Source organism: Mandrillus leucophaeus, unplaced genomic scaffold (genome assembly GCF_000951045.1).
Source record: "Mandrillus leucophaeus isolate KB7577 unplaced genomic scaffold, Mleu.le_1.0 Scaffold35, whole genome shotgun sequence".
Classification (NCBI taxonomy): Eukaryota; Metazoa; Chordata; class Mammalia; order Primates; family Cercopithecidae; genus Mandrillus; species Mandrillus leucophaeus.
In genome coordinates, this window is record NW_012103698.1 from 625,232 (window position 1) to 645,164 (window position 19,933).

The following is a 19,933-nucleotide window of genomic DNA, read 5'->3' on the forward strand; positions in this document are numbered from 1 at the left end:
GACGACAGAGTGAAACTCTGTCAAATGAATGAATTAATGCATTAATGAATGAATTAATTAATGTATTCATGCTGAAACCATGACCTTTGTTAATAAGAATGAGGCAGTTCTGTGTAAGCTGTTGTGGAAATGTCTCCGAAGATAGCCTGGGTGCGATGGCTCATGCCTTTAATCCCAGCACAGGCCCAGCGGGTGGATCACGAGGTCAGGAGATCGAGACCATCCTGGCTAACACAGTGAAACCCCGTCTCTACTAAAAATACAAAAATTAGTCAGGCGTTCTGGTGGGCGCCTGTAGTCCCAGCTACTCAGGAGGCTGAGGCAGGAGAATGGCACGAACCCGGGAGGCGTAGCTTGCAGTGAGCCAAGATCGCGCCACTGTGCTCCAGCCTGGGTGACAGAGCAAGACTCTGTTAAAAAAAAAAAGAAAAAGAAAAAGAAATGTCCCCGAAGATAAATGATTAAGTGAAAAGAGGATGTGTGAAACAGTATGTATGGTAGCATCTCTTTTTATGAAAATAGATGTAAATATAAAAATTATATATTCTGATAGAGGTGTTGCAATCAGGGAGAGGAGGATTTTACTTTCCATTTTGTATCTTTGTCTTTTTTTTTTTTTTTGAGACAGGATCTCGCTCTGTCACCTAGGCTGGAGTGCAGTGGCACGATCTCAGCTCATTGCAACCTCCACTTCCTGGGTTCAAGCGATTCTCCTACCTCAGCCTCCCAAGTAGCTGGCATCACAGGCATGGGTCACCACGCCTGACTAATTTTTGTATTTTTAGTAGAGACAGGATTTTGCTATGTTGGCCAGTCTGGTCTCTAACTCCTGACCTCAGGTGATCCACCCTCCTTGGCCTCCCAAAGTGCTGAGATTACCCCGCCTCTGCCTCCAAAAGAGCAGTCACCGTTTTGTATCTTTGTTTTTATGTGTTTTTGCACAAAAATGTTATTTCAGATTAAAAAATTTTTGTTTCCTGGCAAATCTCTTGAAAGCTAACAGAGGCATGCCCCCAGCCTACTGAATCAGCTGATTGTGCTACCAGTGGCCTCCTCCTTAGCTGAATTGCTCATTGACCAGGGGAGATGTTTGTCACAGAGTCACTTTTTTTCTTCATATATTGAAATAGTTTTAAGTGAAAGACATTTGGAGATATGATGCCAAAATTAAATTAGTGGATGTTTCTGTTCCTGGTCGGTCTAACGGTCTAACTAACTCTTTTAACATTTCATCTGTTTTTCACAGATGTTTGACACAGTGAAGCGATTAAGAGAAAAATCTTGTTTAATTGTAGCAACCACATCAGGATCAGAATCTGTTAAGAATGATGAGGTATGACACTGTAATAACACTGTAGTAATGGTGACATTCATCTCTGTCTTTGAACTTTACTGGTATAAGGGAGCTGCTGCTTTTTTGTTAGGAGAAACCCGTTTATTGTAAAGTATATGAGATCTGTTCATCTTTTATTCATTATGTTTCTATATTGTGGAGATTAATAGTACATGGCAATGCAGTATAATTTTTGTATTTTACAAAAACAGGAGAAATTGATATATAGTAGAGCTCTATTAGAAATACCATATTTTGGCTGAGCGTGTGTGGCTCACTCCTGTAATCCCAGCTCTTTGGGAGGCGGAGGTGGGTAGATCCCTTGAGGTCAGGAGTTCAAGACCAGCCTGGCCAATATGGCAAAACCGTGTCTCTAATAAAAATACAAAAATTAGCCCAATGTGGTGGCGTGCTCATGTAGTCCCAGCTGCTCAGGAGGCTGAGGCACGAAAATCACTTGAACCTAGGAGGCAGAGGTTGCAGTGAGCCAAGATCACGCTACTGCATTCCAGCCTGGGTGACAGAGCAAGTTTCCATCTCAAAAACAAAAAACTGAAATACCATATTTTATTAGCTTTTAATATATTTTAGTGACTTAAATTGGGATATGTCTCACAATAAATGACTTTCATCAACAGCATTTTTTAGAGAAATATAAGATAGTGGTACATCTTAGATTCAATGAAATGCAATAATATTTGTGTTATTTCTATTATACAGTGAATCAGGTTTTGATGATTCTAATATTTATATTATTAGAATAATACTATTTGTAGTTATTACATGTTCTTCCTAAAAGTAAAACACACTGGATGTAAATTTGAATAGAAATTTAAAATGCATCAAATGTATCTCAGTAATATTGTTAAAGTTAAAAAAGTTGTTAAAGTTCTCATTTTTAACAGTGCGTTTAGAAGTACCTGTTAGAAATCAAGATTGTTTAAATTGTCAGTGATTAAGTGATTAACAAATGATTTTGAAATTTTGTTTTATCCAATTTTATTTCTTAATACACCTGCACTGAGTATAAAGGGCAGTTAATTGGATATTTAAGGTTCTTAGCTTTTTACAGCAAATTATTTAAATAACTAAAGGAATAATTAGTTGCGTGATGTCATGCAGCCTGTAATGCTAATTTTGAAACATTAAACTGAATCCAGGATGTAAGGGGTAATCAGGGTTTCAGAATCTTATTCTAAGGAATTTTGCCATCCAAACAGCGTATATGAATTTTTAACAGTGGATCTGACCTAAATTTGTCATTTCTTAATACCCAGATTACTCATGATAAAGAAAAAGCAGAACGAAAAAGAAAAGCTGAAGCTGCTAGGCTACATCGCCAGAAGATCATGGCTCAGATGTCTGCCTTACAGAAAAACTTCATTGAAACTCATAAACTCATGTATGACAATACAACAGAAATGCCTGGGAAAGAAGACTCCATTATGGAGGAAGAGAGGTAAAATAAAGCAAACCCCAAAATTACCAACTCAATTTTTGGAGGAAAAGTTAGTCACTTTAAATTATGCTTTTCTAAAATGTATTTTGTGGCAAGAGAAATTCAACTATTTTCATTCTAGAAAGGTCAGAGTGAAGACTCTTAAGGTATTTATTGAATATAATTTTATACTGATAAATGCATTGAGTGTGCAGTAAAGTTATGTTAGGAACCTTTATGCACAAAAACCCATTATTTTGTATGCATTAGCACTTTTAGGTACACATTTACACATCAGTTCACTTACTTCACATTATTATTTCTAATAAAAATGACTGCCACTATTACATACTGGAAACAAATTCTTTGCCTGAAAAAAGTGGCTTATACGAGTTTTTCTTTTTTTCTTAAAGAGAAGAAGGACATTGCTTATAACTACAGGTATGGATAGCACCTTGGAATTAGAATCAGTAAATCTGGTTTTCTGAGTTCTGACTGTGGTATGCTCTTAGAGAAATTGGTTAATTTTCTGAGCTGTGCTTTGTAGGCTATTATACAGTGAGAAAAGGGAGGAGACATAATAATGTTACTTTGAAAAGCATTCCAAGAAATTAAAAATACTGGAAGTACCCGCTTTGGCCCTTTTTTAAGACAAGCTTTCACTGCTGTTTAAAACGATATGTGTTGTGGGCTGTGAGCGGTGGCTAACGCCTGTAATCCCAACACTTTGGGAGGCTGAGGCGGGTGGATCACCTGAGGTCAGGAGTTCGAGACCAGCCTGGCCAACAGGCAAAACCACATCTCTACTGAAAATACAAAAATTAGCTGGTTGTGGCTATGCATGCATTGAGTCCCAGCTACTCGGGAGGCTGAGGCACGAGAATCGCCTAAACTTGGGAGCCAGAGGTTGTAGGGAGCAGAGATTATGCCACTGCACTCCAGCTTGGGCAACAGAGCAAGACTCTGTCTCAAAAAAAAATGTTGTGGATACTTTCAGAAAATTGTGCTTTTGGAATAATAGTAGGCACATTACATCCTATCTGATCTGTATCTTTAGTCTTGAAGCTGAGTAAGCTAACAAGGACCATAAAGAATAATGATTATATTAGTGATTAAAAATAAAAAGATATGAAGGTATGCTTTCCTTGGCTGACTATATTGTACTAAAACTGGAAATTTTAAATGACAAGCCAAAGTCCCATCTCTAGATATTGTGTATTAACAACATACTATTTAGAAATAGTGAGAAAGAAACTATTGACAATATAATAAGAAGGTGTAAGTAAAGGTGTACTCAGAGTTCATTTATGGCCTTAATGCTTTCATTATTTATTGCCTGATTGATTGGACATGTGATTTTTTAATGTGTTCTTATTGAAAACAATTTAAATAATGCAGGAAGTCCCCCTTTGACCATCTTTGCATTACTGATCTTTATCCACACGTAACCATGATTACAAATTACCACTGTTCTTAGACCTCTTTCTATGCATTTATGAACATGAGTACATGAAGAAATAGTGAGGCTTGTTTCGTGTTTTCTAGTGGTTTTTCTTTTTTAACCATACATTTTGTCTGCAGCTTGCTGTTTGAATGTCTTAGGAATCTTTGGATATCAGTACATATCACTCTATAGTGTAGATTCTACATCATTGTTTATAACTGCTGCATAGTGGTCTCTGATGTGGTTATATAGTAGTTTATTTGTCTGACTTTAGACATTTAGGTTGCTTCTAATTTTTCCTTATTACAGTTCATGGGAACCTTTTTGTATGTGTCTCCTTGTGCAGCTCTGCAAGTACTTAGTCAAGGAGTCCAGTAAGGGAAAGGGCTGAGTTAAAAATTTTATAGATATGGCCACGTTTCCATCCAGAGTGGTTTTACCAGTTTCTGCTCCTGATAGTGCATATAGGTGCCCAATTTACTTTGTTCTCACCAATACTTAACTATTTTCAGTACTTGAAAACATGTGATATTATTAAAATTACAGATTTGTGCCAATCTGGCTGAATTTCCCCAGTTGCTAGTTAGTACTAGGTAGAGGATCTTCTCATATGATTATTCACTGACCTTTTACATTTTATCCTCTGGGAATTGCCTATTATTCTTTGCTCATCTCTATTGGGTGCTTTGCTCTTGTCTTATTGACTTATATAAATCTTAAAATCAATACTTAACTTTGTTACATATGTTTCCCATATTTTGTCCCTGTTTCTTTAACCTTAATTATGGGGTTTAGCCATAGAGAAGTGTGCAGTGTTGATAAAGACAAATTTATCAGTCTTTTAGAGTTTTAACTTTTTGTATTAATGTTTTGTTTAAGAAAGCTTTTCCTATCCCAAAGTCTCAAATATATTCTCTCATATTTTTTTAAACCCCCCCCCTTTTTTTTTTAAGAGATGGGGTCTCACTGTGTTGCCCAGGCTAGAATGCAGTGGCTCTTCACAGGGATAATTATGATGCACTACAGCTTCAAACTCCTGGGCTCAAGTGATCTTCCTGCCTTACCCTCCTGAGTAGCTGGGACTACAGACGTGTATCACCACACCCAGCCAAAATTTTAATTACATAGTTTTACACACACACACACACACATACACACACACACACACACACACACGAGATGGAATCTTGCTTTGTCGCCTAGACTGGAGTACAGTGGTTTGATCTTGGCTCACTGCAACCTCTGCCTCCTTGGTTCAAGCGATTCTCCTGCCTCCACCTCCTGAGTAGCTGGGATTACAGGGGCCTGCCACCACACCTGGCTAATTTTGTTGTTGTTGTTGTTGTTGTATTTTTAGAGAGACGGGGTTTCACCATGTTGGCCAGGCTGGTCTCGAACTCCTGGCCTCAAATGATCTTCCCACCTCAGCCTCCCAGAGTGCTGGACTTACAGGCGTGAGCTATTGTGCCTGGCCAAATTACATAAGTACATTAATAATTTTCCTCTTGAAAGCTGAATGTCAAAGATAAAGCTAAAGTTCCATTTGAGCACCGGCCCAAATCCTGGACTTCTTTCTGCTCCTTAAAGGTTCTCTGGTTATAAGTTTTATGTGTATCTGCCAGAATTTTTCCTATGTTATTAATACAAATATATGTAGCCACAGAAATTATAGCATGTCATTCAGCCTTTGGTTTTATTTACATTAATAGTATTATGTACATATCACTCTACAACTTCCCATTTTCACTCTGTATTATGTCTTGGAAATCTATATATGTTCTTATATACAAAACGAGCTCAGCATTTTTCCGTCTTGGCATTTACGCAGCTTTTTTTTTTTCATGCAGTACTGTCCTGTGAATTGTGGGACTGCATCCTGTGCCCACTAGTACCTTGTGACAATCAATAAGTAAACCTTTCATAATTTATTGCTAGATGCCTCCTAGGAGGTGGTACCACGTAATTACCACCTTTTAAAAACTGCAGAGTAGGCCGGGTGCGGTGACTTACGCCTGTAATCCCAGCACTTTGGGAGGCCAAGGCAGGCAGATCACGAGGTCAGGGATTTGAGACCAGCCTGGCCGACATAGTGAAACTCCGTCTGTACTAAAAATATAAAAAAATTAGCTGGGCATGGTGGCAGGCACCTGTAATCCCAGCTACTTGGGAGGCCGAGGCAAGGAGAATCACTTGAACCTGGGAGGCACGGGTTGCAATGAGCTGAGATCGCGCCACTGCGCTCCAGCCTGGCAACAGTGCAAGACTCTGTCTCAAACAAAAAACAAAACAAAAAGCTGCAGAGTATTTTCTGTTAGGTAAGTTCATTTATAATGATGATGAATATTTATTGTTCAGTGATATACCATAGTTCAGGGAGCTTCTTGCACAAGGACAATATTGCAGAGTAGTTCAGAGCATAGACTGTGAGCCTAGATTACCTGGATTAAATCCTGGCTCTGCTACATACTATTAATGAGTCATTGGGTGGGTCTCTTATTGTCACTAGGCCTCAGTTTCTTCATCTGAAGAGTGGTAGTGTCACACAATCCTTAGGGTGTTGCTTTTCCAGCCAGAAACCTCTGTGGCCAGTGGCACCTTTGCCAGAATTTTGCTCAGTCTCTCTGGGCTCATCCTGCCTACTTGACCCGGCAGGCTGCACTTGGCTCACACTACCAGCCTGGATCCCATGCCTGCCAAGGGTGAGCCAGGTGTGGAGTGACCAGGGGTGCATGAGCGGGCACCTGCAGGGTCCAGCCACTGTGCACGGGCAGGCAGTTCTCGGCACTGGGACAGGGGCCAGCTTTGTGCAAGCCTGCACCTGGATCATATGCACCAGCAGCTTCTGCTGTGGGGACTTGTGTCTGGACAAGGGGAATGTGGTAGCACCTGGAAGCTCAGAGATGCCAGAGACTGCGAAGCCCCAAAGAGTGTCACAGCCCTGGCTCAGGGAGCCCCTAGGTCTGGGCTCCCTGAAGGACCACAGCTTATCTCTCCTTGTCACCTGCAATATGGCAAGCGGTAGATGTGGGTGTTTCAGCCCTGTTTGTGTTACTAGCTCTTTCAGTCCTGCCATTTGGTGGTTCCTGAGTTCTTGTCCTGCCTCCAGGAAGAATGAGGTACATGAACAACTGGAGGGTGAGCAAGGTGGAGAGCTTTATTAAGCAACAGAACAGCTCTCTAGGGACCCGAAGTGGGTGGCTCTTTCTGCAGGCAGGTCATCCCAGCGAGTGTCCAGCACTCAGTGGAGAGGAGATCCAAAATGGGTATTGCCTTTCCACAGGCAGGTCATCCCAGTGAGTCAGGAGACTTGAATTGGGTAGCTCCTTCCTGCAACTGGTAGTTCCCATGTGAGTCTGGCTGAGTCTGGGGTTTTTATGGCCTTCACAACTTTGCTCCAAAATGAGAACGGGTGTTGGGAGTGGGGAGAGGCTCAGAACAGGCACTTCTGAGCTGGGCAGCTGCAGCTGTGCCCGGGAGTGCAGGGCTCTTGCCCCGCAAACTCAGAAGGGGTGGGCTCCCTCCTGTTCCCAACCCAAGGGCTCAATGGAGCACGTTGCCCCAGCCACGCCTCCACTCCTGCAGCAGACATCTTTGCAGCAGCTGCTCTAGACGTAATAATAATACCTACCTCATAGGATTATTTTAAGGATTGAGTAAACAGGTAAAGTATTTGAAACAGTGCCTAGCTTCACAATCAGCATGTTGTAAATATTTGCCATTATTTAAATATTGTACACATCAGTAGATCCTGAGTTTTGCCCAGTCAGTAAGAGTAGATTCTAAGAATTGCTGAATCATTAAGGTGTAAGTTTTTTAGTTTGAATAGCTACTAAAATAGAATAGAAACCTAAATGCTTAATGACAGGGAATGGATAAAACTATTATGGCACATGTAGTAAGAGCTGTGCATCCATTTAAAAATGTTTCTGAAGAAGTTTTAATGATGTAAGAAACTGTAAGTGAATAGAGCAGGATGCAAATCTGTGTAATGTGATCTTATTTATATGAAGTAGTATATTATAAATAGAAAGCAGACTAGAAGGAAATGTACAAGGTTACTAGTGAGTATCTCTAGGTTGTGGGAATATAACATTTATACTATTACAGATATCCCAAAATTTATTCAGTAACCCTGTATTACTTTTATATCCAGAAAAAAAAATAACCCAGCTTATTGGTATAGTAAATTAAATAAAATTATAATATGCATTCCATTTTATCATCTGTTTTTTTGCACTTAGCAACACTTGTATTTTGTAATAAGCAAATAACTGATAAAAGCCACAAAGGAAGGGGGGAAGCTTTTAACTTAATATTGCTAAATATCATTTTTATTTTTATTATCTTTCTTATATTTCTTGCCTATAGTTACTTAAAATCTACCAAAATATGAAGACAAGTGACCAAAACATGTGTCCTCATTTCTGGTCATTTCTTTTGGTAGCACCCCAGCAGTCAGTGACTACTCTAGAATTGCTTTGGGTCCTAAACGGGGTCCATCTGTTACTGAAAAGGAGGTGCTGACGTGCATCCTTTGCCAAGAAGAACAAGAGGTGAAAATAGAAAATAATGCCATGGTATTATCTGCCTGTGTCCAGAAATCTACTGCCTTAACTCAGCACAGGGGAAAACCCATAGAACTCTCAGGAGGTATGTATTCTTTAATAAATATCCTTTTGTGCATTTCTTTTCATGCCTGTGTAATTAAAGAAAATAATATTTGAAAGACATTTGGAAGTAAGGTTACATATCTACCATACCGTTATCATATTTAAGAAAGTAATAATAATCCAGGAATATCATCTAATATAAAATCAGTTTTTCTCCAACAGTTCTCAAAATGTCTTCAATTGCTAGACTTTTTTTTTTTACTCAGGATCCAAACACATTTCATGTGTTGCTTTGGTTATATTTCCTTTACTCTATTTTAATCTAGATTAGTCCCTCCTTTTTTTATGATAGTAGTTTTTTTGAAGAATTCAGGCCACTTGTTTTGTATAATGTATCACATTCTGAATTTATTTGATTGTTAAGTTGCCTCCTGATTAGAATCATGTTAAACATTTTCTTGGCAATAATGCTAATTAGATAATTTATTGCACTTGTTACATCAGGAGTTAGCTGTTTTAGCATCATTATTATTTTAAAATACCCTTGGAATAGGCCAGACATGGTGGCTCACGCCTGTAATCCCAGCACTTTGGGAGGCCGGTGTGGGCGGATCACTTGAGCTCAGGAGTTTGAGACCCATGCCTGTAATCCCAGCGCTTTGGGAAGCCGGTGTGGGTGGATCACTGGAGCTCAGGAGTTTGAGACCAGCCTAGGCAACATGGCGAAACCTCATCTCTACAAACATATTAGCCAGGCATGGTTGCATGAGCCTGTGGTCCACAACAGGGTGAGACCCTATCTCAAAACAGACAAACAAAAAAAGCTCCTTAAAATAATAGTGATAATAAAGACTAGCATTTATTGAAAACTTAACATTGCCAGGCACTTGTTAAGTGCTTTATGTGTATTTACTTAATCTTCACAAGAGCCCTATGAGTTAGTTATCACTATTGGTTCCATTTTATAGATGAAGGACCTGAGGCACAGAGAGGTCAAGTAACTTACCCATGGTCATGAGTTATAAGTGATGAAACCAGAATTTGAAATCCTCCATCTCTGCTTTTTTTTTTTTTTTTTTTTTTTTCCCTTTTTTGTGGAGAACGGGGTCTCGCTATATTACCCAGGCAGGTCTCGAACTCCTGGGCTCAAGCTATCCTCCCGCCTCTGCCTCCCTGAGAGCTGGGATTACAGGCGTGAGCCACTGCGTCCTGCCATCTGTGCTTTTTTTAATGAGGTTGTAATTCCCCTAAGTATCCCTTAAAATTATTATTTATCAAATTACTATTAAAATTAAAAAAGTAAATTATATTGGAAACATAGAAAATCACTTAAATAACCAAGATAATGCAGATTAAACCCAATATTCAAGGTTAAAAAGTAAATCAAAGATAGAGTTATTAATCCATACTAAGTTTAGAATCATATCTGACAGGTTAGCTTTATGCTTTTCTCTTTTGTTACTATTACTTTTTTTGTTACTATATATCCTCCTATTATGATATTGTGACACTTTGCTTGGACATTCCTAAGACAGTTTGTGATTAGACTTTAGACCTGATAACCCGTCTCTCTTTTTCCCTCCTTTTTATGCCTTGTACCAGAAACCCTAGACCCACTTTTCATGGATCCAGACTTGGCATATGGAACTTACACAGGAAGCTGTGGTCATGTAATGCATGCAGTGTGCTGGCAGAAGTAAGTTGTCCTTCTGACATGTTCTTGAAAGAGACTAGGAACATTGAAGTTCACTCAAGGCCACAAAAAGGCATGTTTTCTCATGTCTTCTTTCCTTTCTTCTTATTTGAATGACTGAAACAGTTTTAATTACTAATTCTGTTTGCATGAATTATTATTATCAAAGTTGGAAAGTGGTGTGTAAAGTTACCAACTTTAGATTTTCACTGTTCCTTTGTGCTTGCTCTCCATAAACTAATCAGTTGCTCTTCATCAGTATTCATGTAAAAAAAGTAATGATTGGCTGGGCGTGGTGGCTCACACCTGTAATCTTAGCACTTTGGGAGGCCGAGGTGGGAGGATCACCTGAGGTCAGGAGTTTGAGACCAGCCTGGCCAACGTGGTAAAACCCTGTCTCTACTAAAAATACAAAAATTAGCTGAGTGTGGTGGCACATGTCTGTAATCCCAGCTAGTCAAGAGGCTGAGGCAGGAGAGAATCGCTTGAACCTGGGAGGTGGAGGTTCCAGTGAGCCGAGATTGCGCCATTGCACTCCAGCCTGGGAGACAAGAGCGAAATGTAGTCTCAAAAAAATTAATAAGTACAACAAATAAATAATAAATAAGTAATCTTTATAAAAATCTAATTTCCCTCAAAACATACTGCTGTGAAAAGTACCTTTGAAATAGAATAGGATGAATAGGACAAGAAGTTCTCATTCTATCTCTGGAAACTACAAAAATTCAAAAATGTAATTCCTGAGAAATCTTTTGTGTAGAGTTTACCCATTTGGCATTAGATTACAATATATAATTTTTCCAAGATAGCCCTCACTACTTCAGTTCATCATTAGAAACTGAGAAAAGTAGTGTCCATGCTGTATCACCATGCTTTTGAGGCAAGAGATGAGTTATGATTCAATAAACTTATTTTAAATTTATATCTGCTCTGATATATTTTCCAATTTATTCCCAAAATAATAGGCAACCTGTTTCTTCTATGATTACAACTTGTGTGTTTTTGCATGTATGTTCTAAAGATGTTTATTGAGGCAAAAATTCTAGATTTTTAAAACTTGGATTAGAGCAAGTAGAGATACACATATAGAGATGCATGTGTAGTTCTAAATGGGCCTGTGTCTTTGTAATTTTGCAGATATTTTGAAGCTGTACAGCTGAGCTCTCAGCAGCGCATTCATGTTGACCTTTTTGACTTGGAAAGTGGAGAATATCTTTGCCCTCTTTGCAAATCTCTGTGCAATACTGTGATCCCCATTATTCCTTTGCAACCTCAAAAGATAAACAGGTATATTTTATGTTTTGGTTAATTTTTAAAAAGTTGGCCAGGTGCAGTGGCCTGTGATCCTTGCACTTTGGGAGACCGAGGTGGGTGGATTGCCAGAGCTCTGGGGTTCGAGACCAGCCTGGGTAACACGGTAAAACCCCATCTCTACAAAAAATAATAATAATAATAAGTTAGCCAGGCGTGGTGGCACATGCCTGTAGACCCAGTTACTTGAGCGGGCTGAGGTGGCAGAATCACTAGAGCCCAGGAGATTGAAGCTCCAGTGAGCCGAGATTGCGCCACTGCACTCCAGCCTGAGTGACAGAGCGAGACCCTGTCTCAAAAACAAATAGAAAGTTGTCTTTAGTTCTTTAATTTGTGCCTGTTTTTGTTAGATAACTTTTTTATTCTTCAAAGGAATTAATACTTTTTCATTTTATATCTTGTGTTATACTTTTAAAATGTGATCAAAAGCCTAATTTTTTTGGACTCTCAGAGAACTATAATGTTTATTTACTCGAATCTATATATTGTGGTTATATTTTCCAGCAGCCATTAAAGCAATAGAACTCTGAACTCTGCCTTAGCACTCACAAAAGGAGAAAAGATGCAAAAAAAATTCATTCCTTTCATATGGCCCTTTGCCATCATTAGAGTTGCCAGTTGGAGTCTGATAGCTCAAATGATCTTTGTATTATTTTTAATTTCATTTTTCTGAAGATCCAAATGCTATAGCTCTAGAGATGTGGACAAATGTTAACTAAAAAAATTAAACAAAAACACTAGATTCATTTTATATATATAATATATATATCATTTTATAGATATCTCTTTTAAATTTGTATATTCTGATATATTTTATATATTTTATATTGAGTTTTTAAATTTTTATATTCTAATCTGTAAATGGAATTTAACAGCAAATTATTAGTTTTTGTATGACAACTTGGAAATTTAATTATATATTTCTACATTCTCACTGTTCTACATGAGGATGACAGTACTATAATATTTATATTATTTCAGTTGCTTTAAAATGCAATGAATTTATAATGAGAAACCTAAATTCTGCTACAGAAAATTGTTTTGTTGATAAAAATACCTTTATGTCCCATAAAAGTTCAAAGGTGATAGGTTTGGCGAGAAGGGTCAATATAAAGAGTTGTTCTGGCAGGACGTGGTGGCTTACACCTGTAATCCCAGCACTTTGGGAGGCCGAGGTGGGCGAATCACGAGGTCAGGAGTTTGAGCCCAGCCTGGCCAACATAGTAAAACCCGTCTCTACTAAAATACAAAAAAATTAGTTGGGTGTGGTAGTGGGTGCCTATAATCCCAGCTACTTGGGAGGCTGAGCCAAGGAGAATCGCTTGAACCTGGGAGGCTGCGGTTATAGTGAGCTGAGATCTAGCCATTGCATTACAGCCTGGGTGACAATGCCAGACTCTGTCTCAAAAAAAAAAAGAATTGCTCTAACCTTGGCTGGGCACAGTGCCTCACACCTGTAATCCCAGCACTTTGAGAGGCTGAGGCAGGCAGATCACCTGAGATCAGGAGTTTGAGACCAGCCTGGCCAATATGGCAAAACTCCGCCTCTACTAAAAATACAAAAATTAACCTGGCGTGGTGGCACATGCGTGTAATCCCAGCTACTTGGGAGGCTGAGACATGAGAATTGCTTGAACCCGGGAGGCGGAGGTTGCAGTGAGCCGATACCATGCCTTTGCACTCCAGCCTGGGCGACAGAGTGACACTCTCGTCAAAAATAAATAAATAAAAATAAATAAATAAATAAATAAATAAAGAGTTGTTCTGATCTCTACTATTCCATGTCATTGATAAACCTAAATTCAAATTGTCTTCTTCAACATATTTGGTAACATGAGAAAGAATTATCCTTGATTTGAGTAATTAATATATTTTAGGCATTCTGCAAAGCAAATGCTGCATTATCTTATTATCTTATTTAATTCTCACAGTAGTCTAGTGAAGTAGGTACTATTATTTCCATTTAAAGGAATTGGAGACTATGGATAGTTTTTATTTGTCCTAAGACAGATCTAAGATTCAAACCCAGACCTGACTCCTGACTCCAAAGCCTTACCTAACTGTACAGCAGAAGGCAAAGATAAAGGAAATCATAATAAAGTGACTTTCCAACTTCTTGCACAAGCCTTTTTTGCACAGTGGCTCCCCCAAATAGGATTATTAAACTATGTAAATTGTTCTCTAACAGAGTATTTAGCTACTTCTTTCTTTGATGTCTTTAAGGATCAGATGCTTCAGAGCAGTTCTTTCTAAATTTAGAAAACTGATCCTTACAACCAGTTCTCTTAGAACTCTGGCACACTTTTAATTTATAGTAACAATTTTGTTACTCAGGATCTGAAATACATGATTATACATAGCAGTTTTATTAGATACTTCAATTTACCCATATAATTGATTATATTTGCCTTTTTTGGATTTTAGAAAATCAGCATGAATATAATCTAAGATAGTAAAGATAAAAGCATATAAAAACTGTCAAAACTAAGATTTTGATTAAAAATTTATAATATAAACTTACCAAAAAATTTAAAACTAATGAACTGGTGTCTGTAAAGAAAATTGGTTATAATCAGTCATAGTATATTTCCATTTTTTGAGAACAAAAAAAATTTCTTAGATCAAATTTGTGCCCAGATATGTAAATTTTGGCACAGTTCATTATATATTTTACCTTTGCTCAAGACTATTATTTCAATAAAAAGATTCCTATTTTATAGTCTTTTTAATAACACTGTTTCTGGTCCTTCTTGGTTTTTTGGTTTTTTTTTTAGATAGGATCTCACTGTGTGCTGGAGTACGGTGGTGTGATCTCACTCAGCTCATTGGAGCCTCAACCTTCTTGGGCTCAGATGATCCTTCCACCTCAGCCTCCCGAGCAGCTGGGACCACAGGCATGTGCCACCCATACCCCACTAATTTTTGTATTTTTTGTAGAGACAGAGTTTCACTACATTTCCCAGGCTGGTCTCTAACTCCTGGGCTCAAGTGACCCACTCACCTCAGCCTCTCAAAGTGCTGGACTACAGGCCTGAGCCGCCACTGTGCCCAGCCCTTCTTTGTTCTTAATAACAGTCTGTCTCGAGTCCCTTTCCTTATGTCCATTTTAGGAAGGAGAGACTGGCAATAAAAAAATAAGGCAAAATGTTGAGTAGTGGGAAATACTATGAGAAAGCTAAAGCAGTAGGTTAAAGGGCTGAAGACAGACTGGAGCATGAGGCTATTTATAGACAGAGTTATCAGGGAGCTCTTCTCTGAGATGGTGACATTTGAACAGAGACCTGAATAAAGTGAGGAATAATCACTGCTTTTCTCTGGGAGAAGAAAATTCTAAGCACAGGCTGTATCAAGAGCAAAGGCTTGGCTGGGTGGTGGCTCACACCTATAATCCCAGCACTTTGGGAGGCCAAGGCGGGCGGATCATGAAGTCAAGAGATCGAGACCAGCCTGGTCAACGTGGCGAAACCCAGTCTCTACTAAAAATACAAAAATTAGCTGGGCGTGGTGGCAGGCGCCTGTAATCTCAGCAACTCAGGAGTCTGAGGCGGGAGAATCGCTTGAACCCAGGAGGCGGAGGTTGCAGTGAGCCAAGATTGTGCCACTGTACTCCAACCTGGCAACAGAGCGAGACTCTATCTCAAAAAAAAAAAAAAAAAAGCAAAGGCTCAAGTTTGGAACCCCATCATCATGTTTGAGGCACAGCAAGAAGGCAGCATGGAATGGAGCAAGTAAAGACCAGATCATAAAAAGGATTATGAGCAAAGATTAGAAGTTGTGTAATCCTATTTACAATTTTAGAAAATTCTTCTAGCTGCTGTATGAAGAATTTATACTTACAATGAAACACAAGAGTAGAAGCAGGAAGAACACTTAGGAGTCTATTTAAGTAATCCAAGTGAGGGCTGATGTGACTTGGATTAGGGGGTAGTAGTAAGAGGTAAGTAGGAGTGATCAACTTGGGATATATTTAAAAGATAAAACCTGCAAGGTTAATTAACATATCAGAATGTGGGGTGTGAGGGAATCAGAGAAATCAATGACAACACCTAGTTTTTGACTGGAGCAACTAGAATGGTGATTCCATTTACTGACATTTACTACCTGTGGGTGATTGGCATGTGGGTGGTGACTTATTTCTTGTAAGTTTAAAATTTTCTTCCCCTTCCAAAAAGCTACATTTTTAGACATGTTTCTGTGACCTAGGAAATGAATCTAGAGGAACTTAACTTTTTTATACGAAAATTTATCCAAGGAAATAATACAAATTCAGCTTTTCCATTTGACTTTGTACCCATGGTTGTAATAATTTTTAAATATCATTTTTCAGTGAGAATGCAGATGCTCTTGCTCAACTTTTGACCCTGGCACAATGGATACAGACTGTTCTGGCCAGAATATCAGGTTATAATATAAGACATGCTAAAGGTTTGCTTACATTTATTTTATATTAACTATGTGAAGATGGTGTCAGAATCTTTATTTTTTTAAAATAATTAATGTGCTAAAATATGGTTTGCAAGTACAAATTTCTTGAATATCAGGAAATAGAAGTTTTTGAAGCTAAGAGTAAGTTTGGCTTAAATTGCTTTATTAAATTTAATCGTTTTTCATACTAGGAGACAATACAGACAGTGATTAAACTATCAAGTCCATCTGTCTGATTATTCCAAGCTGTCAGACTGCTTAGATTTAAATCTTCGATCCAAGATTCATCTAAATCACTAAGATCCACTTACTGTCTATGTGATCTTGGGCAAGTTACTTAAGCTCTGTGTGCCTCAACTTCTTATTTGCAAATTGGGGATAATAATATTATAATAGTACCTATTTTATTGGTTGAAAGATTAGTAGAGTTATTATATGTAAAGTAGAATAGTCCGTGGTACCTAGTAAGTGCTACATGTTAGCCATTACTATTACTAATACTATTAATATGTGGTTAGTAATGTTTGTAATAACGAAAACATTTTAAAACTGTCATCTTATTTACATATTCTTTACAGTTGTGAGACAGGTATGGCTATTAATGGAGACGTGCTTAAAAGGATAAAAATGGGAATTTTTAAAATACAGCGAGGAAAAGTTGTCTTTTGTTTAGGCCAATGGTCCCCAACCTTTTTGGCAGCAGGGACTGGTTTTGTGGAAGACAATTTTTCCATGGATGAGGGGGATGGTTTTGGGATGATTCAAGTGCCTTACATTTATTGTGCATTTTATTTCTATTATTATTCCATTGTCATATATAATGAAATAATTATATAACTCACCATAATGTAGAATCAGTGGGAGCCCTAAGCTTGTTTTCCTGCAACTAGATGGTCCCATCTGGGAGTCATGGGAGACAGTGACAGAATGTCAGTCATTAGATTCTCATAAGGAGTGGGCAACCTAGTTCCCTCACATGGGCAGTTCATAGTTAGAGTTTGCGCACCTATGAGACTCTAATGTGGCTGCTGATCTGACAGGAGGCAGAGCTCATGCGACAATGCCAGTGATGGGAAGCGGCTGTAAATTCTGATGCAGCTTTGCTCGCCTGCCGCTCACCTCCTGCTGTGCAGCCCATTCCCAAGGTTCCCAACAGGCCATAGACTGGTACTCGTCCATGGCCCCGGGGTTGAGGACCCCTGGTTTAGGCAGTGAAATCAATAGGGTGAAGACAAAGTCCAGTATTTTTAAAATTATCTTCTCATCCCCTCTTTGGATCTGAAATTGATGAAAACTATACCTAGAAAATATTCCAGAGTATTTTTAGGTATTCTACTCAAAATATTGATGTCTTATTTCTACATTTCATACCTTTCTGTATTTATCCACATTTTCCCTGATTATTTTACCCTCTGTTTTGCTTTAATTATGTCCTTTCAGTTACATACTTTTAAGGAAAATAAAGGATGTATACAAAAGCTACAAAGGAAAAAATAGGGGTGATGGTTTTATTTCTCATCACCATAGTCTAAGTTACAAAGGTTTTTTGTTTGTTTTGTATGTGGGGGGGGTTTGTTGTTGTTTGTTTGTTTGTTTGTTTAGACAGGTCTCACTCATCACCCAGGCTGGAGTACAGCTCACTGCAGCTTCAACTTCCTGGGCTCAGCCTCCCACGTAGCTGGAACCGCAGGCTTATACCACCACACCCAGGCTAATTTTTAAATTTTTTGTAGAGACAAGGTCTCGCTATGTTGCCCAGGCTGGTCTCAAACTCCTGGACTCAAGCAGTCCTCCTACCTCAGCCTCCCGAAGTACCGGGATTACAGGCATGAGCCAGTGTGCCCAGCCTAAGTTATCAAGTATTTATTAAGTGTTTAATCATGCATTCAGCACTATTTATGTTCCCTGCCTTGTTGACCTCATATGTGTGCATGTTATGCAGTTAAGAATGATACAAGAGGAAATAGCATTAACAGCCTGATTTTATTGTATAAAACAGTAGGGCTCATAGAATTTTTAAGAAGGAATTGATCAGTAGGGGCTGAAACAGTAAGGGAAGATGTCATGGAGAAAATTAGATTTGATTTGACCTTGTATAAAATTTGGATGTGTAGTAGGGATAAAGGAGAACCCAGGTAGAAAACAGAAATGTTTTTAGGGAATTATGAGCATGACATTTTCAGAGACATTGAAAAAGCCTGGCCTACCTTAGTTGAGAGTACACAGTGGGGAATAGTGGAGAATATGGGGCAGTTGTGGAGGTTTGTAAGAATTTGAACTTGGTCATTTAGAAACACAGAATGATGGAAGACAACAGTCGGCAATGAATGAGTCTGGCAACATCCCGTCAGTTTCCCTCCTCCTCTATTTTATAACAAAACCTTTTCCACAAGTGGTGCTAATGAGATAACAATCTGTTAGGTGGAAACTCTTCTAACAAAAAACCTTATATTTGTTAAGAAGTGATTTTTGGCATGTACTTGCTACTTTGCTACTTGTTTTAAGCACCGAGAAGCAATTCAGTACAAGAGATTCTTCTTAATTTTTATAGTAATTTAAAATGACTTGACATATGTGAATTTAGTTTCTTTTTATTAAAAAAAAAATGTAGATTGACATGTTGGTTATACATCCTGAGTTTTAGGTCTCAAAAATTCAGCCTTAAGTCAGTTTTTATTGTTATTTTGGCCTCTAAATGTTTAATTGGAGGTCTCAAACATGGCATTAAGTAGAAAGATCACTTTATTAGCAGTAGGACCTCTGTGACCGTCTAAAGAAGTAGAAGAGTGATTAGGCCGGGCACAGTGGCTCACGCCTGTGATCCCAGTACTTTGGGAGGCCGAGGTGGGCGGATCATGAGGTCAGGAGATCGAGACCATCCTGGCTAACATGGTGAAACCCCGTCTCTGCTAAAAAATACAAAAAATTAGCCAGGTGTTTTGGCGGGCGCCTGTGGTCCCAGCTACTCAGGAGGCTGAGGCAGGAGAATGGCGTGACCCCAGGAGGTGGAGCTTGCAGTGAGCCGAGATCGCACCAGTGCACTCCAGCCTGGGCGACAAAGTGAGACTCAGAGCGAGACTCCGTCTCAAAAAAAAAAAAAAATGAAGTATAAGAGTGATTAGTATCTTTTTAAGCATATTCACTAATTTACTTAGAAGCCTATATTTTTAAGGGAAGAAAATACTGAACATAATCTAAGGAAAAACTATTGAAATAAAGAACTTTAAAAAAGAAATCATGAAATGATTAAAATTTTTGAGCAAGTGACTAGCATTTATTCTGGTAGCTTTTTAGTGTGGGAGTGGTGCCGCAGATAGATTGGAAGAGTGAGGAGATAACTCAAGAAGATTAATCAGGAATCAGTTGCACTGGTCCTACCATGAGATGGTAAGAAGTGGTGGTATTAATAGTAAGCATTGACAAGTTTGCTTTGAATGCTTATTGAATGACTAATTGTTTGGGGGAAAGAAAGAGCCAAGAGGTTGTAAAGGAAGGATTGCAGAGAACGTGTAAACATTTTATCTATATTGCCTAGTGTATTGGGGAGGTTAGGAGAAAAGACAGATAATAAATTCAGTTTCTATTTATTTTCGTGCTGTGTTGTTTTGGTACATAAGTAGAATTAAACAAAAACATAGTGATAGTGGGAGATTTTACCAGATCTTTCTAAGACTATGGC

At 38.6% G+C, this 19,933-nt stretch overlaps 1 protein-coding gene across 1 annotated transcript in view; it reads left to right on the forward strand.

Moving 5' to 3' along the window:
- Positions 1-19,933, forward strand: part of UBR1 (ubiquitin protein ligase E3 component n-recognin 1) — a 160,279-nt gene that overhangs the window by 91,274 nt on the left and 49,072 nt on the right. Inside the window, exons 28-33 of the mRNA XM_011989223.1 lie at positions 1,247-1,333; positions 2,611-2,792; positions 8,660-8,865; positions 10,428-10,521; positions 11,656-11,805; positions 16,157-16,254. Coding sequence (XP_011844613.1) covers positions 1,247-1,333; positions 2,611-2,792; positions 8,660-8,865; positions 10,428-10,521; positions 11,656-11,805; positions 16,157-16,254 — 817 coding nt within the window. The remainder of the gene's footprint in view (positions 1-1,246; positions 1,334-2,610; positions 2,793-8,659; positions 8,866-10,427; positions 10,522-11,655; positions 11,806-16,156; positions 16,255-19,933) is intronic.